Genomic DNA, 23,564 nt, shown 5'->3' on the forward strand with positions numbered 1-23,564 from the left:
TCTAAACGTCTAAGTCCGGTGTTAATGTTCCCACTTGTCAACATTGTTGAACCAGAACGAGGCATTACACAAATATAACGCACAAAATCAACACATGATTGATATTTGCAGTATTCCTAATTAAAATTTACAGATGCTTGCTTTTTTTTCTCGCTTGCTTGCCGAAAGGCCGACGAAACTTTCGTCACGGCGACGTTGGATGCCGTCGAGACCAAACTCCCCGCATCGTAAAAAAGATGAAGGGACCTTAACTGAGACCGGGTAGGGAGCAGACGCCTGCATACAAGCAGACGCTTTTTTAAGGGATCGACGTAAAGGCGTCCAGGAAATTCTTGTTCACAACGTATCACCTCGTCTACTCCCACCAACGCAACCTTTACCCTTTCCACTCCTCTTCCCCTGAGCAGTGGGAGTCTGCGCTGACCAGCTCGGCCCCGTCGTATGAAAGAGCACTTGTGCGATGAGCCCTGAAATCAGCAAATGTTCGCGGCCTCATGGATGTAGGAAGCTGACCACAACCCCTCACTCCCGTCCTTTTGCCTTCCTCACCTCGGTAACTGTCTGCAAAACCTCTACTAAAACAGCAGAAGAAGAAGCCAATGCCGTCGCAGTGACCTAAGCCGCAAGTCCCTGCAAAACAATTCTCTCTGACTTCCAAGCTGCCTGCCACCATTTTTTCCACTCGGACGAGTCTCGGCTCTTACCTTGGCCATCCTCTCTCGATGCCCCGCGCTCCCTCATGCCCGCATAGTGGGGACACCCAGCCACATTGCCCTCTCTGGGAATAAGGTGGCGGACGCCACCGCCCAATCTCTTCCTCACCGGGCATTCCCAGCAGAGGCGAACAATTCACCTGTTAATGAAAACTCCCTTACGCCCATCTCCCAAACCTACACTGACATCCTCTGCCACTATACAGCAACCCGACGCATCTATCCTCCTCCTCACCCTTCCCTTCCTATCGAAGCCGCCCGCATTTGGCGCCGACTTCAAACTAACAATTATTACAATCCCCTCCGTCTCCACCACATCTGTCCAACTACCTTCCCACCCAAGTGCCCCCAATGCGATGCGCCTACCACCACCGCTCATCTTGTCTGGACGTGCCCCGCCAATCCTCCACAACTCAGTTTCCCTACCTGATGCAGTGGGAGTGCACGTTGCAGAGCTGCGAGCTCGAAGACCAGAAGCCCCTGATCTACCGGGCGAGGATGGCAGCCGCGGCATGCGGTCTACCGGACTAGGATGGCCATCCACTGTTCCTAAGTCTTTCGTAGCGAAAGCTGCAGTTCGCTACTTTGGGCAGTCTTCGCGGGGTGACCAGTTTTGACCTTGAGAGGTAGAGGTCAAACTAAACCCCCTTCCGCAAGCGCCCGGATTGGAGCAGCGCCCGATGATAGGAGAGATATACGAGGATTGAACGGAGAAGTGCGGGTGCTCCGTGCCGCCACCTGGCGGAGAAAGGCGAGGACACCGCCGCCGCAGCGATAAGTACGCGCGACGAAGGAAGGTGACGTGCGCGCCGAGCCGTGCGCGATTGAGTAGGACGAACATACCGCTGTGGTCACTCGTACAGCGGTGACGCTTAAACAACTCTGTAAGGCGAAAAAGAGGAAACACGCTACTGTTGCGTCCAGCTACGCTACCTTCAAGTCTTACGCGTTAGTGTGAGCTTCCGTCATTTTTAAACGCGGAGCGTTTCTTAGTCGCACGATGTCCCTCGACCGTCGGCGGCGGCGTCCACACGCTCACTGCGCATGCGCGTCGCGGCGAGGCGCAGGTGTGCGTCTCTCCCCCGTACCCTCCTCGCTCTCAGCAGCGGTGCGTGAGGAGCGCGTCTGCGCGCGCATGCGCACCTGTACCCCGCGCTCGGCGTGCTGAGTAACAGGTGTGCACGTGATAGCGGCGCGCTAGCGGCGTGCCAGCTGCGTGATAGAGACGTGCTAGCGGCGTGCTGTACACGTGATAGGGGCGTGCGAGCAACGTGACAGCTGCGCGACAGCGGCGCGGAGGGTCGAGTGCATGTATACGGAAGTGTGCGCATGCGCGTCTCTCCCCGTGCTCCTCTCCCTCGAACGCGCGTGGCGGGTATATAAAGTGGAGGAGCGCGGTGCGGAAATCAGTCAAGCGCGTCTTTGCTTGAATTTCGCTTGACTTGACCCCTGCTTGACACCCACCCCCTACGCGACGCATTTACTCGAGGCCCCCCCTCGTGGGGAGATGGGCCCAATTTTTTTGCGCCCCTGCCCCTTCCCTATTGTGTCAAATAAACGTTCTCTCTCTCTCTCTCTCTCTCTCTCTCTCTCTCTCTCTCTCTCTCTCTCTCTCTCTCTCTTTTTCTCTCTCTCTCTCTCTCTCTCTCTCTCTCTCTCTCTCTCTCCTCCCGTCATCTTTGGCCTTTTGCTCCGGCGGGAGCGGGTGCGTTCTAAAGGCAGTTTCGGAGCTCGTGCTCTTCGAGGGAGCAGCGTTCTCTGCGGCAAAGCACGGCATCCGCTCCCGATTTGATGTTCGAATTCACCAGTGGTTACCTACACCATTCTCTTCAGCCGGTACCGACTTCTGTGGTGCGCGAAATTCTCACGTATAATACCGTAGCCGCGGTATACACCCCCTTACTTTGCCGAGGAACGACATTCCAGCCCCTGCCTTCGTGTCTGGTGGCATGCGGCATCTCAAAATAACGTTGGTACACTTCCCTTGACCCCCTAGGGAGGTTTATGACCTTTTTTCTCGCCACTACATTTTACCGTAAACTTCCCCAGACGAAGAGGACCTTTCCGCCGTCGTTTTTACCGTTGCTGAAAACTCTTCTGCCGCCTCCATTACCCATTTATACATTGACTCTGGGTCGGCATGCCATCACCTAACTCAGGGTCTCATTGTCATCTCCCAACTCCATCTCCCAAACAGTTCCAGGACCTTTCCATGCACGCCGCATCCCTGCCCCCGTAGGCGTTGAAGCGAATGAACGGTTCAACGGTTCATCGACTTTACTAAAGTCTCCTCTCGAAAGACGCCCTCGATAATAACACCTATGTTCCTCCTGCCCACTTACTACAGTACAGCTGACGCCGCACCCGTTGCATCTTCCCTCGCCCCGACGCAGGGCTTGCAGGCACAATTATGTACACTGCCAACAGACACCCCCATCGACCTACCTTGCAGCGCCGCAGACACCTCAGCGCACTCAGTCCCCGCCGTCTTACCCTTTCTGCCTCAAATGGCCCGGTCCCCAAAACCCTACAGAATCACGCAATGTCACCTTATACAGGTGGCTGTCGGGACAAGTCTCCAGGAACAACGGCAAATTATGGTCCACATCCTGAGGGCTTTGAGAAGTTGCCAAGGCAGAGGCAGCCTATTCACCCCGCTAAATCATGTACAATAATCCATCTGTCTTTCCTATCCATGCACCTATGCATGCATCGATCCATCCATCCATCCACGCATCTACCCATCCATCGATTCATCCATCCGTCCTTCCCATCCATCCATCCATCCATCCATCCATCCATCCATCCATCCATCCATCCATCCATCCATCCATCCATCCATCCATCCATCCGTCCATCCGTCCATCCATCCATCCATCCATCCATCCATCCATCCATCCATCCATCCATCCATCCATCCATCCATCCATCCGTCCATAAATCTGTCCGTCCATCCATCCCCGCATCCGTCCGTCAGCAAAACCACCTTCCAAGCTTACCCGTAGAACGTCAAAAACAGCAGTAATTTCCTCGAGCTCCGTAACAGTGGATGGCATGTCGATGATGCCGAAGTGATAGATGTTTGAGTCCCAGAAAATCTTCAGCGGGTTCGGGTTTGTGTTTCTCAGGTCCGCAGACAAGCTTGATTTTTGCCTGTAACGATAGGTGAACCCGCATCATCACAACAAGTGCGTGAATGGCCTCCATGGCACTTCCGTTTCAAACCCCCTTAACCCAAACGCGGTAGTTGAACTTGGCTCAAGCAAGGCTCCTTAAACCTTGAATGAACAACGGAAACCTCCCCGCCCATCTCTCCTCGACTACAGAACATTTGCACTGTTTTATTAGAAGTGTCACTGGTTATAGAACAGGAGAAATCTACACGTAGCTACCTTCGAAATAGGCGCTAACACTTTTTCAGTTTGCAGTAACCTTTTTAGATGATCAGTGCAATAAGAAAAGGAGTCAACATTGGGGCTAATCCGGTATTTCCACGTCCTGTCAATTATCAACTGCGGCTGCTCATTGGCTTAGGCGCTACACTGCTGAGCCCAAGGACGCGGTTTCCACCCAGTACGTGGTGGCTGCTTTTCAGACGTATATAAGACGTGAAAACGATCGCATGTAGGGATTTCGGCACGCCTTTACTGTTCCTAGGTGGTCAACACTAATTTATAGCACTCTACTACGGTGCCATAGCCCAGGCAGAGCTTCGACGCGTTAAACCCTCGAAGTTTTAATTGTCCCCAATTTACTCGCTGTGGATATGGTTATGGCCCTTTTATACCACAGCAATGATTTAAAAGGCTCTTTATCAGGGACGCCGGAACCGGGGGGGCAAGGGGGGCCAGAGCCCCCCCAAGCATTTTTATGTCAGGGCTCGGCCCCCCCTACTTCCTGCCTCATTGACATTTTTTTGCGCAACTTACGGTCTCCAGGTTTCTATAAATTTGGCTCCATCACTGACGTGAGAGTAGCCAATTTTGCGTTGATAATACTCGCAAAACGTGACAGCTGCAGCCACGGATTACCGAACCGACACGCTGACACTGGTCTGCGTGGCTGCAACTTGCGCTGAGGTAAAAAAAAGCGGGAGCTGTTTTCTCGTCTCCCTAGGCCTGCAGTCTCAGACGTTTCTTGTGCGGGGTTACAATAGGTATTGTACTGACTCAGCATCGCGACGTGGAATAATTGCCACCACCACCACTACCAACAACATCATCATCATCATCATCGGCCTATTTAAGTCCACTGCAGGACGAAGGCTTCTCCCATTGACTTCCATCCGCTCCTGTCCTGCGCTGTTCGAGTCCATTCTTTGCTTCCGAACTTTCGTATTTCGTCCCTCCATCGAGTTACCGGCCTTCCCCTCCTTCTGGTCCCGTCTCTCGGTAGCCACTCAGTTACCCTGGTGGTCCACCGGTTGTCATTTCGTCTCATTACATGGCCTGCCCAAGTCCATTTCTCCTTATTTTGAATTATGATATCTTCTACTCGAGCGTGTTCCCTGATCCAGGAGGCTTCGTTTCCTGTCCCTAAGTGTTACTCCTATCATTATTCGTTCCATGGCTCGTTGAGCCGACCTAAGTTTTCTTTCCAATTGTTTAGTAAGGCGCCAAGTTTCCGCCCCATATGTCAACACCGGTAGTACGCATTGGTTGTATACTATTCTTTTTAGTGATAGAGGTAGCTTAATTTTGAATATTTGGGGGTGCTTGCCGAATGCACCCCGTCCCATTCCTATCTGGGCCAGATTTCTTTCTCGTGGTTAGGGTCAGCACTGACAACCTGTCCAAGATGGATATAATCTTCTACTTCTTCTAGTATTTCGGTACCTAGGCGGAAGAGAGTGCTTCCAGCATGTTTATTTAGCATTACTTTAGACGTATTCATGTTTATCTTTAATCCGATGGCCCAGCTTTCTGACTAGGTCTTGAAGCATTTTTTACAGGTGTTCTGCAGTCTCACTGAACAAGACTATGTCGTCCGCAAACCTCAAATGGCTCAAGAATTCTCCGTTTGCCCGTAATCCCACCTCTTCCCAGTTAAGCTTCCTAAATATATTTTCCAGACATGCTGTGAACAATTTTGGTGCTGCCTTTCTGATCGTAAACTTTTCGCTTTTCGTGTGGAGGATTTTCCTGCCCGTACACCCCTTATATATGTCGTCTAGGAGTCTTATGTAAGTCTCCTCGATTCCCTGGTCTTTTAATGCTTCCAGCACTGCTGCGGTGTCTAGCTAATCGAACGCTTTTTCATAGTCTATGAATGCCATGTGAAGGGGTTTATTATACTCCGCTGATTTTTCAATTGCTTCATTGATGACATGGATGTGATCTGTCGTCCTTTTCTAAAGCCGGCTTGTTCCCTCGGTTGTTGGAAATCTAGGCTGTCGCTTATGCGGTTAACTATTACCTTGGTAAACAACCAACACACCACCGAGAGGAGGCTGATCTCCCTTCTTGTGGATAAGAACCCCCCCCCCCCCGTAGGTGCGCTGCGCCACTGCTAATGGTGCTTTACATTACCTGCTTGTAGGGAGGCGGCGGCAGCAAAGAGACGAGTGCATTGAACCTTCGGGTCGGGTTATAACTATGCGAACTGACCCCTTCTTCTGGCGGCTTTTCTGTTTTAATCCGGTATTCAAATCCATCCACGCTCTTTCTCCGTATTTTTCCACGAACAAGCGCCCTCCCGTTCCCCAACGGCGTGTCGAGGGAAAACATGAAGTACAATGGCTAATTGTGTCTTACTTTACCTGCCAGTGGCGAGGCTGCGGTAGCGCAGACACAGGCGGCGGCAGCAGAGAGACGAGACGAGCCGTTTGAACCTTTGGGTCGCGAACTGACCCCTTCTTCTGGCGGCTTTTCTGTTTTAATCGGGTATTTAAATCAATCCGGGCTCTTTCTCTGTATTTTTCCACGAAGAAGCACTCACCGTTCCCCATCGGCGTGTTGCGGGAAACGCATGAAATACAATAGCTAATGGTGTCTTACTTTAACTGCCAGTGGCGAGGTTACGGTAGCGCAGACACAGGAGGCGGCAGCAAAGAGACGATAATTGCCTGGTGGGGTCATTCTCCCCGCGCGAGAAAGCGGCAGAGGGGCGCGCAGCTCCAAGTCAGTCTGGTCGGAAAAGGGGATTGACTCGTCACGCCGTGGCGGGGGAAGCAAGGCTTGAGAGTGAGTGGAGGAGACAAACTAGAAACGACTGCTATTGATCCTTGAGGAGTGCTACCGAGGCTGAAAGGCGACGCCGAGCTTTTTCTGTCTTATCAGTAATGCTTGTCAGTAAGTGACGGCGGCAAGCGAGGTACACCAGCTTTTGATGGGTGAAACTGAAGAGAAACCGGCGAGCAGGATTTCGTATTTGTGTTGCACCGGAAGGGGCGACGGAGCGGACAATGTTACCATGCACCAGAAGCCGAGGCGGCAGACAGACGACCATTCTTGCGATGGATGACCATAGCTCTCGAAAGTACGGAGAATTCGGCGCGTCATCGTAAAAGCCACGTGGAAGACCTTAGGTTAACGCACCCACCGGCATGTGTGGTGGTTTGGCGGCAAGATAAGCCGCCAAACGATGCCGCGCCGCCGTGCAGAAGCGCCAACAACAGTTGTTCTGTGCCACCCGTTTCTCCCCTCTATTCCACGTCTTTGTCGAAACCGCAGGAGCGTTCTGTGTACATTATAGGTGTGCAGTCCTCACGTTCGTGCACGGCGTGTTAGCTCTCTGAAATGGGGAGGAACGGAGTGTTTCTATGTAAAACGCGTATGGCGGCACTTTAGCTCAACGCATCCAGCGGCATGCGTATTGTGGCGGCGGAAGGGCTCGCACGTGGGCCAGGTCCTTTAGCTTTAAAGAATAGCGCGAAAATAGCGCGAACGATGCCGCGGCGGCGTTGAACATCCTGTAAAGTGCTGCAGTGTGTCCCCCCCCTTCCTCACCTATTTCCTGCGTTTTTTTCTAACCGGCAAGGGCATTGAGCGTAAGTTTGTTGTGGGTATGCAGTCTTGCAGTGCGCCCAAGGCGTGTCCCTCTTTTGAGGGTGGTGCAGCAGAGAGGGGACCTGTCACTTTTCCGATGGGACAGCATTGTTTGCGGAGACTTTCTGACGTTGGAAACCACGAAACGATGGGCAGATTAAAAGGCCCTGCGGCGGGTCACAAGGTGTTTAAATAAGCAAGTTCAGCTTGTGCGAAGCTGCACTAGTCCTTCGCACAGGAGGCACGACGGCGACCGGCCCTACTACCGGACCGGCAGACTGCGCTCGCTACGGTATGTACCGTCCTTTACAATTATTATCAGTTCGGTAGGCCTGTTTAGTCTTCCTTTTTTGGACATAGACAATCAGTCACTTATACACGCTACGCTACAAATTCACTAGGCCCGTTGGCGCAGTTTGTGAGCAAAATAGTCGTCATTTTCCATTTAGGCGTTGGAAAGGACGTTCTTATGAATTTATCCACATGTTGCCCTTAATTCTTGAGACGCGACAGCCTGTTCTGATCTTATGTTCTACTTCCTCCAATCAGCATGTAACGGCTTTGGCAGTACTTTTAGACCGAGTTTACTACATAAAGATCGGTGAGATACTGTAGGCTTTTAGAAGCAAGATGCATCCGCGCTAATACCTTGATGGACGTGAACGGAGAACGAAAAGAAGTTATGATATAAAGTTCTCATTAAAGAGCATTGCTGGTACCCGGTAAGAAAGTCGAACGTTATTTAGCTAGGTCATGAATTTTACTTGATGTTTGTTTTTATTTCTTTTGACGATTTGATATTTACGCTTGATGTAGAAAAAGAAGACTGTTTCCTTTTGATCGTAAATCTTGATCGTAATCTTCTTGCACATGAACTGGAATTCTATGCTATTCGAGGTATGGCTTTCAGCCTTATTACATTATAATTTAGTCATCGTTCCCAGTTTGTGACAATAATACAATTGCAAGTCGGATATTCAGGAAACATGTTCTGGTGTTCCCCAGGGCAGTATTCTAGGACTGCTCTTATTTCATATTTATATTAATGACATTGTGCAGATAGACCCGTCAGTGAAGTTCGTAATTTACGCCGACGACACGAGTTTGTTTATCGCAGAAGAGGCTAGCGAGAGATTACTCCAACGAGGTAATGAGGTCGTTGAAAAATTAGCCGTATGGGCTTGTTGCAGTGGGTTCAAGAATAACACTGAAAAATCTAAGGCAGTTATTTTTGGTGCAAAAGGTGAATATGTCAATAAAAACCAATATTTAGTTTTAAATGCGTGTCCTGTAGAGATTGTAGCCAGCTTTAAAAATCTTAGGAGTAGTTTGGGAACACATGCTTTGGGAATTGCACGTTGACCAAGTTGTCAACAAACTGTCGAGAGTAACGAGATTGCTTTACAAAAATAGTGACCTATTGCGGACGAATACAAAGCTACTCATTTATTATTGGCTGTTCCTGTCGTACTTAAACTGTTGTTTTCTTGTTTGGGGCCCAACAACGGTTACAAATATTCCTACAATATCTAGGTGCAAAATAAAGCTGTTCGATTTACACCCAACGTTGCAGCAGACAAGCCAACTAGATCTTTGTTCAAATAGTTTGGTTTAGTCAACACGAACAATTACTATAATTACCGTTTATGGAAGGCGTGGGTTGCTGAAAGAATAAGGGAAACGTTTTCTATTTGTACTATGTCCAACCTAACCGTTAAAGAGCATTCCTACACCACGAGACGACCTGATTATTAGACTCTCCGTCCCACTAGAACAAATTATGACGACCACTTGATGCAAAACATTGTCCCGAAACTTTGGATGAGCAGTGGAAATCGACTTACATTCAAAGATGGGCTTGATTTGTATGTATAGCGTAGTGTTTGAGCGCCATTGTCGCTAATGTAGCGTTTGTTTTTAACTTTACCACCTTTCTTATTTTTTTCCGTTTCCATTGTTTGCGAGTTGTACATCTCCCATGCAAGTGTTGTATAGGTGTTTGTAGCATGCAAATTTTGGTTTTTCTCTGATGTGAATAGCTTTGCTTGAATTATTTATGATTTCACTGTTGTACGCCATTTTCTTTTCTCCGAGTGGGAGAACTTTAACAGTTTGGTTTGTCACCGAAGCATCCCGTGATTTTCTCACATATGTGTTTTTATGTTAATGTTTTTAATACGTTTTCTCATGTGGTATTACAACTATGTAGCTGCTGACCTCGTAATAGGGCGGGGGGAGGGGAGCAATGTCAAGCTACGAATGTTTCTATTTGCAAACATTAAATAACGTTTCTATGTCGACGTCTATGACAGCCACCACTTGGGGGGTCTCGGGGCCTTTGGGCTGTCTTTCAGATTTTTTTAAATAGGCCATAAAATATCCCGAACCCGAATTACCGAATTAAAAATACTTCCTAGCTCTCATATTATAACAGCCACATGTTGCTCGACATTTCCTAATACAAATGCAATTTAAGTTCCCATTATTCAAATTGATATAGCCCTCGGATTACGGATCACCGCTTTTCTATACAATAAAATATTTGGCCTCTATATTTTCTTTCGTACTGGTCACAAACTGTTCAAAACAGAAAAAGAAACAGGACAGAGGTCTATCAACGCTGAGTTTTGTTCAGCTCGATCCATGTTGCACTGTTAGTGCAACAAAACCAAACGAACTGGGGCATTGATCATGCCGACGTGTGTTAGGTGTGGGCAGCGTCAACTAACGGCTCTTTTATTTGATCCCAGCCCTCACGCAATGCCCGGCTCCCAAAGAAAGATCAGTGGTTTCTTTCTACCAGCTCCAAAGCGTGCATGCCTTGGAAGCAGAGATTGTCAAGGTATAATAATGCACAGATTTTTGTATATAATCACGAGTTCTGTTTGTGTGAATGCCTCCGTTCAACAATTCTCTTTGCTTCTACGCTTTTCTCTGTCGCTACCAGATATTTCTTCTGAAAGACCCGGCCTACAGTGTCATCGCGCAGAGCAAGGCACAGGCCATGATGGTAATAATTGATATTTCATTGATACATTTTTGCATTTTAAAAGTGGCATTTTGAGACAGTTAAGGACGGTGCGAATTTTGCAGAAATTGGTCCATCCCGTACCGACAACACGAACGCCGTTGTTGCACAACCATTACCTGACGACAGCGCCCGTCCTCCGGACCTGTCACCACTGTCGACTGATTGCTCAGCGGGTAAGTAGTTTCAGTATATCCAAATTAAGGTCATGCCTATCGGTTATGCCAATAATACTTTTTTGTTAGACATAGGCTAGGGAAAAGTGTAAACTTGATTTAAAAACCGAATAGGAACAGAAGAAGCAATGAATGCCTTTTATTTCATTTGTACAAGCCCAAACATCGCGGCCTGCTAGCCGGACGGAAGAAGCAACCAGCTCGGACGAAATGAGCAATCTGCAATCGCTCGCCTTCAAGAATTCGAGAGAGAGTTCAAGCGAGGACGAGTCAGCGCTGAACGACCATCCGTCACTTCCGGCAAAAAACTACAGGTTCCCAAAAAACCAAGGAGGTAGATCATGTCAACGTGGCTGGTTTGAGCGATTTTCTTGGCTGTCCTACCAAAGCAAGAGCGACTTAGTCTTTTGTCAAGAGTGCCGTCGACATTTCAAGAAAAAAGGGGACAACACTAGAAATGTGGAGCGAGCTTTTGTTAAGACTGGTTTTAACAACTGGAAAAAGGCTATCGAAAGGTTCAAATCGCACGAAAAGAGCCAATTTCACGTTGACTCCGTGAGCCTAAACTTGTCATACCAGAGAGGCATTCCTGTTTTGAGTCTCCTTTCGCAGCAATGCAACAAACATCAGGAGGATGCCAGGGCAGTACTTCGCGTCATAGTTAGCTCTGTGCGCTATCTCTGCCGCACAGGGCAAGCTCTTAGAGGACAAGGTAAACTGGATGGAAATTTTCTCGATTTGCTTCATGAGAGATCAGAGGATGTCCCGGTCCTTAAGACGTGGATGGCTAAGAGGGACAAATGGGTGAGCGGGGACGTGCAGAATGAGCTTATAGAAATTATGGCGCATACCGTACAGCGAGAGATTGTGGAGGACGTGAAATCCAGCCCGTTCTACGGTATCATCGCTGATGGAACAACGGATGTGAATGGTGACGAGCAGTTCACCTTTTGCGTGCGGTGGGTGCAGAGCAAGACCCTTGAGCTTCGGGAAGAGTATATTGGCATGTACAACGCGCCCGACAGCAGAGCTGAAACTCTATACTCTGCCATCAAGGACATGCTTTTGCGCCTGGGCCTAGACTTTCACTGCGTCCGTGGCCACTGCTTTGATGGGGCGGCAAATATGTCCGGTCGTTTTTCGGGTGTACAAAAAAGAATTAGCGATTGCGAACCGCGTTCTTTGTATGTCCACTGCAGTAATCACTGTTCAGATCTTGTACTGCAGGAGGCTAGCAGGAGCTGCGACATAATTGGAGACGCTCTTAGCACTGTTAAAGATATTTCCAACGTAATCCTCGACTCCAAAAAGCGCAAAAGTGCTTACGCCAACATAGTAGTTTCTACAGGGGGCGAAGTAGATTTGGAGAACGGTTCCAGACCAAACAATTTACTGCCGCTTTGCCCTACGCGATGGACCGTTAGAGTTAAGTCCATGCAAAGGTTTCTTGACAACTACGCTAGGGTACAGGAGACGCTCAAGGAGCTTTTGGAGACACCAGGTTCAGTGACAGATGGCAGCAAGGCCATTTTCAGGGGTTACTACACCCTTTTGCAGAAATTTGAAACGTTGTTAGGGATCAACATTTCCATAGCTTTTTTCGGCCCTTGTGAAGAATTGGCAAGGGCTTTCCAGAGCTCAACATGTCGAGCGGCGGGTGCAAAAGAGGCTGCAGAGGCTCTCCGCGAGGCGATCTCTCGGCTGCGCTCTGATGCCGCGTTTGAGGAGCTGTGGCAGCACACGAGCACAACTTCAGCACGCCTATGCCTGAAAGAGCCTCGAGTGTCCAGGCCGGCAAAACCGCCTAGGCGGTACGAGGCGACTGACAGGCCTGTTCAGCCAGTTACACTCGACGTTAAAGCAGCACTGCGCAAGGAGTATTTCGCTGCTGCCGATCGGATTATGAATGAAACGCAACGGCGTTTTGAGCAGCCGGGCATGTTACAGCTCGTAAAACTGGAAGGCATTTTAGCCAGCGCTGCAAGGGGAACTCAGTTCACAGCTGATGGGCTAAAGGCGTCTTTGGGAGTGCATGCAGTAGATTTTGACCTGTGCAGACTCTCGGCGCAGTTTCTGCTTCTACCAACTCTTCTACACGATGCCGATTCCACCACATCCCTGGGCATTTTGAAGATGCTGCAAAGCAAACCGGAAAACATTCGCGAGCTAATGGACCAGGTCGTGCGGTATGTTCAGCTTTTGCTGTCCATACCTGCATCGGTCGCTTCTGGGGAGCGCTCTTTTAGTGCTCTGCGCCGAGTAAAAACTTATTTGCGCAACCGAATGACCCAGAAGAGGTTGTCGCATCTTCTGATTTTGAACATTCATAAGGAAAGAACGGCGGCCCTCAGGTTAGAGGACATCATCAAAGAATTTGTGAGCAGAACAGCGGAGCGAGTAGCAACCTTTGGTCCCGTCTAGCTGTCCGAAATGCCTGCTGCTTTTGTGCATTTTTGACATTCATGTACAGTCATGGTCACATGAAGTGCGAACACAAAATTATGAACAAGAACACGCAAAATTGAAAAATGCTGTTCTTGGAGGTCCAAAAATGGCACACTGTTGGTATATTTTGAAAGCCACATTTTCCATCTTTGTTATTGTTATTAGGCCACACATTAATGTGACTTGCATGGAGAGAAATCGTGCTATTTATGTGTTCTGGTTTATATTATCCTGGTCGCGTTTCATTTGTCCGTGACTATACATACATGTATTATAGCGTGCTTGTTCGTATTGTTGCATTTCCATTATTTTTATGTCATGTTTTTATATGCGTCAATATACAAATAGAAACAGACCTAACTTTACAGGATGGCATCAAAGAACTTTGGAGATAGCAGCAACCTTTGGTTCCACCTAAGCCCCTATAGCAATAACACCACTGACTGATAAGTGTGATGCTTGTGTGCAATATTTCCAATTGTATGTATGTATTATAGCGTGGCTGTTTGTACTGTGGTATTGCAATTTTTGTATTTGTATTACGCTTGTTTTCTGCGCCATTGTATAAACGTACCAAACATTCTGTTGCTTAAATAATATGTCAAATGCGAATAAATATGTGGTCACTGAAAATTCACTCTATTTTCTGCTTAATAGTACGCGGCCTATCTTGACTAAGATGGCCACTCGCAACACATTCTCTTTCTTCCCCCTTCCCCATCCCGTTTATTTTTTATTCAATGAACGTATAATAAGCACAATTTAAAGTTAAGAATAACCAGTGGGTAAAAAAAGATTTTTGCACGTGGTTAATAGAAAAGAAGTCGATTTTTTTTCTTTCTAGCAAAACTCTGATTTTAATCGCGTAAAAATTTCGAAGTACATAAAAAAATAAAAAAATTGCTTCAGCCCCCCCACTGAAAATATAGTTCCGGCGTCACTGCTCTTTATATCCTTTCAATACAGTAAAGCTCCTAATATAAGCCATTAGAGCCAGTATATAAGCCATTAGAGCCATCTAAACCATTAGAGCCAGTTTTTCAGATCTCCATGGCGTGGTTGATTACGCTAACGACGTTTACGTTACGTACACCATCTTGTCAGCAGCATAGGAGCGCATGATGGTGTGTGTACAGTCATGGACAAATCAAATACGAGCATGAAAATAGGAATCAAAACACGGAAATTTAAAAAATACTGTCTGTGGATGCCAGAGAATGGCGCGCTATTGGTATATCTTCTTTCCCAACTTTGTTACTGTAATTAGGCCACGCATGAATTTCAACAGCATAGAAAGAAATCACGCTATTTGCGAGTTCTGTTTCATATTTTCGTGTTCGCATTTCAATTGCCCGGCACTGTACGTGGCTTCAGGGTATTAAAAAAGATGGCTAAGCAAATAAACTCCTACTACACCACGATTAAACAGGCCACGAAATCTGTCTGAGAAGTAAGTAAATACTGTAACGTTACGATATTTTGTGGAGTAGTAGCCGAGATGACTACGAAGGTGAGAATAGCCACGCATGCACAGGCTGCGTACATTAGACTGATTAATCAACTTTATTTATTTATTTTTTGTTTTTTTTATTTTTTATTTATTTATTTATTTATTTATTTATTTATTTATTTATTTATTATCTACTAACGCCTATGTGATTGATTGATTGATTGATTGATTGATTGATTGATTGATTGATTGATTGATTGATTGATTGATTGATTGATTGATTGATTGATTGATTGATTGATTGATTGATTGATTGATTGATTGATTGATTGATTGTGGGGTTTAACACGTCGAAGCTACACCTGCGCGATGAGGCGCGCCGTAGAGGAGGGCCCTCTTGGATTAATTTCGACCACATGGCGATCTTTAATATCTTTACCGTGCACCGAAATATCGACGCACAGGATTCGCCTCCATCACAACAGCCGCCACGGCAGGGGTCGAGCCCGCGTCCTTCGGCTGAGCAGCACGACGCCTTAGGCTATGTTCAGACTACCGACGCAAAAGCCGTATCGTTATCTATTGACGTAAAAAAACGCCGTGTCACGCAGATCCGTTGGCTGACACGTGAAATGACGCCATTCTTTGAAGCTATTACGACAGTTGCAGCAACAGTCTGAACTCGGCCTTGGCCACATGGACACCTAAGCGGGTGCTGCGCACATTAGCAGGCTCCTTCAGTGCAACATTACACATATTTTAAAGACGATAGTCTTTCTTGGGCTAGTTAAACGCAAGTATTTTAGTCTGTCTGCATGTCTGTCTGACTCGATTCAGCCACCCGGCCAGACTGAAACACGAGCTGCGCAATAGTCTTATATACCCACAGCCAAATCTAAAAGTCTACTAACCTGTACATACTTGTCAACATTGTTGAAGAAGAACAAGACATTGTGCAAATATAAGGCAGAAAATAAATACATAAGTAATACTTGCAATGTTCTTTTATTTAAAAAAATTATGAATGCTTGGTTATTGCGACAGCAAAAAAAAAATATTACATCAACTGCAGAACACCGTCGCCTGCTGTTGCCCGCGCCACTATAGCTCCTGGCGGAATCTAAGAAATCAAACGGCAACAGTAACGAAAGGTCCCACTGGATAGGTTCCACTTTCCGCTTGGAACGCCCGTGGATTAGGGCAACGTGGTTCTATAAACGTTGTAGTAGGGTGCCTCAATTCACGCGCGTCTCCGCCGTACGGCAGAGCTGGAATCCGGGCACCGACTTGGAGACATGGAACGCGGTATTTTTAAATTGGATTGGCCAAACCTTGGGAGGAACAAGACTGGAGAGAACAGCATGGGAGGTGAGCGAAAGGAGAAGGGAAGCATTTAATTGGCAGGTGCGCCATCGACTATCGTCTTTTGTCGAAAAGGAGCAGACACGCGGCCATTTTAACCTTCTGGTACCATGATTTTAATGCGTCCAAGTTCCGCCTTTTTTCTGAAGCCCCGCAAAAGAGCAAAATTCTAGTCGGCTGACATGTTTTCTAACAATCACTTTGTGGCAGGTTCGAGGCGCCACTTGTGTTTTTCTTATTAAATTACCAAAGCATGTCCCTCAAACGTCTTACAAGTGCGAATATATATACAGGGTAACGGCTCTTTCTTCTCCAGCGTGCCGAAGGGCTGAAACTACTAGTAATACTTTCATTGCAGGAAAATCAAACACATTGTCAGAGTTGAGAGGATAATTTATTAGAAAGAGGGGAATTAAAGATACGACTACCATCTTCATGGTCAGTTCTTCATAGTCACTGTGAAGAATTTTTTTTATTCTTGTGAGCGCTGGGGCGATCTACATTAGAGCGCGATGCTCGAACGAATAAAGCAAATGACACGCAACAGCTCTTCTGTGGGTCGTTGTTCCAGTGTTCTTTTTTCTTTTCCGCACGGAGCTATCGAAGCACAGGCTAAGGTTCAAAAAAAATTTAGTTGATCCCTCTATCATAGGAATCGGTAAAGCACGAAAGTGAAATGTGCCTCCAAAGGAGCATTTATTGTTTATCCGTATGAACTGGCACATCGCTATTTATAATACGTCGGTATGGCACCCTTGGGCGCATCAATGTTAGAGACTGGATTGCACGCGCTCGAACATTGCGTAAATCCGGCTGACCTTGAAAACCGTGTGAACGAAACAGAACCGAAACCGAAACCGAAAGCAGTAGGTGGAAGAGGGTGCCTCAATTCACCCGCGTTCCGCGCACACGAAGACTGGCATCGAGGCATCAACTTTCGGCGCTCATTAATATCATTGTGACACTACTAGACAGCAGCATCTCTTAGACGGCCTCTGAATGAAGAAAGTAGTGGGAAAGATATAACGCGTGTTCCTAGACGACCTTCAGCTTGAATTCGTAGCGCAGTGGGCAGAGCTCTGTGTACCACCCGTTGCGGCGAGGGAATTCGTGGCTCAAATCCGGGCGCAGCCACGTCAATGGAACTTTTTTCTGGCGACATCATTTCCGTCATGGATATGACGCCCGTCAGATCTTGGTGTACTCGGGCCTAAAACACTTTCGGGTTAAAAAATGTTCCTCTAAAGTGTTTCCCGTAAGAACATTCGAGACCTTCTGCAGGTCATTGTGTCACAACTGCAAACAGGCCACTCTTTCAAGAATTGGGTGCACTTACTCGAACCCGAAGGCAACGCCGAATTCGGTCTGCTGATACTGCGCGGCTGCGGTCATAATCCTCCGGAGATTGTCGCCGAATCTGGACGGGTGCGCAAGGCGGTTCCTGTGCTCCTTGTAGAGTGAGTCGAAGAAGATGAGGTCGCAGAGGCCGTCCTCTGGCATCATCGTGCTCAGGTTCGTTTGCAAGCCGTAGGTGCAGAACAGAGGCTGCGAATCCAGGGGCTTTCCTGGAAGAGCAAAGTAAAACCGGGTTTGCACGGCGGTTGAGCTTACATCTGCGCAATAAAGCGCTGATTCATGCTTAGCAAAAGGTAGCGTTCTTTTCGTCAGAATAACTATCATTCTTCTACAGACCCGATAGAGGCACTATGCACTGGTACAAGTCTACTAGGAACGCCTCATCCCACGCGTCCAGACTGCTGCACTGGCTCGAGGGTTTATAAGCTGAGCGAGCCACTCACTTTTATGCTCAATCAATTCACGTTTTTTAAACACGAAAGTGTTTTATTCCGGGATTCACGAAGATTTATCTGACGTCATATCCGTCACGGAAGTTACCCAGCACAACGAAGCAAGCGGCCTGTAAAGGGTACATCTCTGCACACGGCATCTTCTTGCGGGGAAGCAACCTTTAGTACTAAAGAGTACGTTATACTTCGGGTTGTTCGTTTTCAGCTTTATATTTCAACACGAAATGTTTTATGCCGGTATACACTAAGATTTCACTGACGTCATATCCGTCACGGAAATGACGCCAGTTCACCTTTGCAGAAGTGACCCGGCAGCAGGACATCGCTCGCCAAGCACCAGACAGCCGCCTACCCGCAAATCATGCTCAGCTGCAGATTTCGCTGCAGATTTCGCTGCAGATTTCGCTGCACATTTCACTTTCGTGTTTTACCGATTCCTATGACAGAGGAATCAACCTCAGTTTTTTTTTTTTTGTTACTTCCTTTTTTGCATTTGGGGAGCAGCCCTTTAACGCCACTGATTCGAACCAAGAAGATCCTGGTCCGGGGCTGCCTGTAGACCAAACGAATATAAAAATTTCTTCCGCCTAACGACGGCGGTGGTTTAATGAGACGGTTGAGTATTTCTCATCTAAGTGAGGTTGGAGATAGATGGCGCAGAAAACAAGCCGTATAATAAAAAATCGCAAGGATATATTTCACCGCTGTCGTTTATTAAGCGTTCACTGAGACAAAACAAGCACATCTTGCACCAATAAAACTATACGTTGTTGCGCATACGCAGGTTTTGTGAAAATCGGGCAGGCGGAACAAAATTCTATCATTCATAGGAAATCGTATTCTCAGTATGGTTGCAACTTCGGCCGGCTTGACGAATACCTACTCGTGATATCGAAGGATCGTTTACTGTAACCCCACCCGCAAATCCAGAAGTAATAACCATGCTTCTTAAAACAAGTTATTTCCTTCGCTTTCACACGAACACGAATTGACTTTACAGATTTATGAAACCTTAGCGACACAAAAAAAAACACTTTTTAGTCCTTCCAGTCACACATCAAATTCTGTGACGTCATAGAAATGCTGCCGGGAAGTGGCTACGGAGTCGCCGCGGCATCACATGATTTTTGTTACTACTCCATTCCAGGTCTACGGTAAAATTCGTATCTTAGTTATTGGGACTAAGCAATCTTTCCAACGAACTCAACTGGCATTTTGTCTTCATGTCCCCTTTAAAGTTACACACTCCTTACTCGTCGTGGTGGTGGTAGTCGTCGTTGTGGTGGTGGTGGTACTGGTTGTCGTCTGGATTGTCTTCTGGGTTGTTGTCTGGGTAGTCTTTGTCGACGTTGTCGTCGTCGCCTTGATGCTAGTGCTTTTCGAAGGGGCATGTGACCTTACAGTCGTCAACTCGTCCTCGTCTGGTTTATCTCCTGCGGAAGTAGCAGCCCCAGGCCTCATGTGGCATTGCATTCTTTATTTTGTGTCATAATGTGCTACTCAAAACACAGCTGACACGAGGCCACCTCAAGAAAGCTGTCATTTATATGCAAAGGTTATTTTTATGAACCCTGTATGGTTTTAGGGGCGATTTTCAGTGCGAACGCAGTACTAGCTTACCACTTGGGTTTCGCCTGTCTGTATGAAGCGTCTTCTGAGCTAGCTTAGCACGTTTTGCTGTAGAAGCCCGGAAGCCTTCGTAGTTTAGTAAAAGGCCCTAGACCCTTTATGCCTGCGTGTTACTTTTGCATCACACGGTAATATCGTCGTCCCAGTAATGCCCTTGAATGTAACAGTGACGCCGTCTTTAAAGGGTTCGGTGTAAGGTTGGTCTTGTGAGAGCTGGCTTTCTCTTATTGTGTGTTCGCACTGCTCGGTGGGTACCAAGTGTTTTTGTAACGAAACTCATTCACCAATTACTCCAGTATTCTGCCAAGTAAGTGTCAGAACCAATATGAGACCTTGGTGAAAAGACATAACTCAACACTTGAAGGTAGAGGATTTTATTTTTTTGGTTCCGGTTAAGTGCCCATAATCCAAAAATTTGCCTCGTGCAGGGGTTGAGTGTAGACCATAAGGTAAACAAGTTTGCTGCCCTTTTACGACGAAAAGGTTCTGTATGTCCCAAAAGCTGGGGTTGCAAGTAACAGCGAAATTTCGGCATAGAGGACACAGCGATAATCGGCGATAATCGGCGATAATGGGATAGCAGACGTTACGTCATGAAGTCCCGTACTATGACAAAACAGCCCGATACGAGCAGCACAAATTGTCGTCGGGACAAATGTTTTTCTGTCCGGTAATAAAGTGCGGTTGGCAAACCTGCTGCAAAGTACTAATTATGTTCTTGGTATCCCCACTGGTGACAGCAGCAAAAAGTACGTTAAGTAGAAAAAAAAAGTACGCACTTGACTTGCTCACAAGCAGAGCTCCGGCAGTAAGCACAACGAGCGCCAGGATCATGCTTGCGACGAGGAGTACAGTTCTGGCCCGTTGAACAACCCTGGTGAAAACAAAAAAAGGAGCGACCCACTGCAAAACCAATCAAGCGAGCCATCGGCTTCGTGGGCATTAGAGGGGCCACAAATACAAAACGCAACTTTGTTCAACTTAAAGAACCAGCGTTTGTAAACACAGTTACGGCAGTATAATCGGTTTTAGCGTGACTTCACAAAAAATTAATGACATCCCGCCCAGTGCGGGTGTATGACCAGCGGCGTTGTTTAACATCGTGGCAAGAAAACTTGTGAAAACTTGATTGCATCTCTCATTGCCACTTACCATAACAATATGTTGTCGCTTTAATATACACTGATCGGAATACTCGCAATTGCGTGCACATTCTTCGATAATGTCGAATCTATGCACGTACGCCGCTGACTGGTCACTTTAGGCGGATTAGTGTGTCACCGCAGGCCAAAGATGCACGGACATCTAGTGTTTCTGCTATGAAACGAAATTTAAACCTTTCCAACCTAGCCCTACCCAGAAAAACTTCCCGTTAGTCAGCCTTTCATAAAAATTGTTTTTCAAACGCACACCTCAAAACTGAACTTCTTTCTGCACCGTCATCATCCCGCATTGACCATCGCCATAAGGTATATGCATTCCCCACTGCAACACTAACTTATTTTTTGCCTCTTTCATTCCCAAAACTGCTAACGAATGGAATCGCCTGCCCGCTGCAATAGCTAGTATAATCATGTACCTTCATTTAAGATTGCCATTGAAAATTAATTTTGTTTCTTATGATTGCATTTATGCTATTGGCTCTGTTGTGTATGCTACTCGCATTTTCTTTTTTTTTGTTCACTTTTGTTTTTTGTTGTTGTTGTTCCCAATGATTTGTTCACTTTTGTTTTTCTGATGTTAATGCCAATGACCACTCTCCTCTGTCACCCTCTGGGAATTGAAGGTATTGAAATAAATAAAATGTATCCACGAAACACGAAAGCCTCTCCCTTTTTAATCTCCACATGTCTACAATCAAACCACAGACTACGACCGCATGTGTAGTGTCAGGGCAACTAACCTACGATCATAGTACACATTCAAACGCTTCAGGTTCTCCCGCTGAACAACGTAAGTGATCTGCTTCCGCTTGGCGTTCTTGAAGAGATTCGTTCATTTTACCGCTTCGCCAGAATTGCTTTCGAATCGCTTCTATCTGTTTCCTACAGGCGGCGCCGCACTCGTTCCGGCCCAGTTGCATTAGAAGAGTCGAGAACGATATTCGGTTTCGCTGCATATATGTTCGCTCGGTTGGTTTCTTCTTTTTTTTTTTTTTTTTTTTTGCTCTCTTACTTCACCTGCGGAGTGCTGGCTGGAAGTGCCACCTCAGCCTACTGCCGAGTTAAAGCGCGGGCTATAAAAACCTCTCGCTTTAAAGACAGTAGAGCAGAGAAAGTTTCTGAGCGGACATAAAAATTATGTGGTTATATGAATTCTAAACATTGTATAAAACCTCTAGGCATATACAGTTTCGATATAAACTGTAGTGGCCCTGGCACAGATAGCGGATGCAATTTAAGCATTAAAGCGCACTTAAAAGCTCATGAAGTCGAATACAGTCGAACCTGGTAAAGTCGAACTTGAACGGGCCCGCAAATTTGTTCGAATAAACGAAATCTATTAAAATACACACAAATTTGGCGGTGCCACGGCGTCAGATCGAATTAAGAGAGTTCGAATTAATGTGAGATTCGACTGAACCAAGATGGCGCTATCCGCCATGCTATTGCAGACGACCCTTTTGACAGACGATGCACAACCGTAGGCACTCCGATTGGGTAAGCCTACAGTTTTCCTTCCTTTCTTCTTGCGGGGGGAAGAAGAAGGTCCATACTTACTCCTTTTTTTCACCTTCTGCAAAGAAGAGTGTCGCCAAGAAGGCCGTTACCCCAAACTCGTACACCTACTACAGATGGGCATTGAGCACGTTTCGCACGCCACTATTCTAAAACGATATTTCAATCAAGCTCGCCACCAGAAATGTTCGTCGAGGATGCGAAATTCCACAAGCGCACCTTTCCCGGCTCATTGCAGTTGTTTGAAAGTTATTACTCTGAAGCAATTGAGTTCAACACAAACTGTTTTCGCGCGGCTCATATTGAAGGAAAAGACACCCTTTTCATGTTCAGCACGTTGTCTACCGGGCTCCTCACCCACGGAAACAATCATTAAAATTAATGGGCAGCAAATTTAGGCAAGACATGGCGAGGAAATTACTGTCTTCGAAGTATTTTCACCAAGTTGACTTCTTCCTGTAAGAAAATATCATTTATTCCCAATGGTTTTACTTGGCCCCTTAATGGTAACCCCTTTGAGCGATAAAGCTGAAGATAATTAAGCTACGTTATATGTACCTTTGTATTTGGTTTTATTACCAACGCTCCATTAAATATTCTTTTGTAAGCGCCGACGTTATTCAGTACGTCCTCACGCAGAGCATAGAGGCTCGGACGGTATACGGAAATAAACTATTCGCACAACGCACGTATAATTGCGTTTTAAACGCGGCTGATCAGTATCCTCTTTAGGCACGGACTCTTTATTACTCAACGAAACAACATATGCTGAACAAACTCAGCGCCAAACAAGCCAACGTCGCGAGACCCCTGCCCGGAAATGTCGGTTTAAAAAGCAAACAAACCATAGTAGTTAATATATGCTATATTTACACACACGGAATTAAATCGCAGTCGATTATTCTACGAGGGCTATTTCGTTTTGTTATCTTTTGCGTTAGGTGGAAGAAGACTTTGCAGTTAGCGAACAGGCTGAAAGCTTCAGGCAATGTCCGGCCGGGTGGCACCATTATTTAAGCCATCACGAGTTCAAATCCCACGATACATGCCATCACACTGTGAAGTTGCTAAAGGAAAACAGTCAAGGGAGAAGGCCGTTTCGATATATAAATGCAAAATTTTACAAGGGAGTTGCCGCTTTAAACTGCAGTTCTTGCTAAGGTGACGTTTCCTGCCAGCGAAATCGCTAATTGAAGAACATGCTCCGTATAACATTTCCTTTATCGCTCTGAAAAGCAAAAAAAAAATACAAACAATTTCACCGGCGTCCCGCCAAACTGAAAATATAA

The 23,564-nt window shown here is 46.7% G+C and overlaps 2 protein-coding genes across 5 annotated transcripts in view; one reads left to right on the forward strand and one right to left on the reverse strand.

Moving 5' to 3' along the window:
• LOC144139645 (uncharacterized) overlaps nt 1–20,480 on the reverse strand; it is a 28,962-nt gene extending 8,482 nt beyond the window's left edge. The window contains exons 1-4 of the mRNA XM_077671941.1: nt 20,377–20,480; nt 19,222–19,401; nt 17,497–17,725; nt 3,713–3,866 (exon numbers count right to left, since the gene is read on the reverse strand). Coding sequence (XP_077528067.1) covers nt 3,713–3,866; nt 17,497–17,725; nt 19,222–19,401; nt 20,377–20,431 — 618 coding nt within the window. The 5' untranslated portion in view covers nt 20,432–20,480. The remainder of the gene's footprint in view (nt 1–3,712; nt 3,867–17,496; nt 17,726–19,221; nt 19,402–20,376) is intronic.
• Nucleotides 5,947–13,985, forward strand: LOC144138070 (zinc finger MYM-type protein 1-like). 4 transcript variants are annotated; one of them, XM_077670150.1, is made up of 5 exons: nt 5,947–7,991; nt 10,450–10,541; nt 10,647–10,709; nt 10,793–10,903; nt 11,061–13,985. In XM_077670150.1, exons 2-5 carry the CDS (start codon nt 10,460–10,462, stop codon nt 13,322–13,324), a joined length of 2,520 nt encoding a protein of 839 aa, XP_077526276.1. In that variant the 5' UTR covers nt 5,947–7,991; nt 10,450–10,459; the 3' UTR covers nt 13,325–13,985. The 4 variants fall into 4 exon arrangements, with proteins under 4 accessions (XP_077526276.1, XP_077526274.1, XP_077526275.1 ...); XM_077670148.1 differs by having other exon boundaries at nt 10,450–10,709; XM_077670149.1 differs by lacking the exon at nt 5,947–7,991 and having other exon boundaries at nt 10,140–10,541.
• Nucleotides 20,481–23,564: the final 3,084 nt, after the last annotated feature.

The sequence above is a fragment of the Haemaphysalis longicornis genome, unplaced genomic scaffold, assembly GCF_048455015.1.
Source record: "Haemaphysalis longicornis isolate Haplotype H1 unplaced genomic scaffold, Haemaphysalis longicornis Haplotype H1 scaffold_5, whole genome shotgun sequence".
Taxonomy (NCBI): Eukaryota; Metazoa; Arthropoda; class Arachnida; order Ixodida; family Ixodidae; genus Haemaphysalis; species Haemaphysalis longicornis.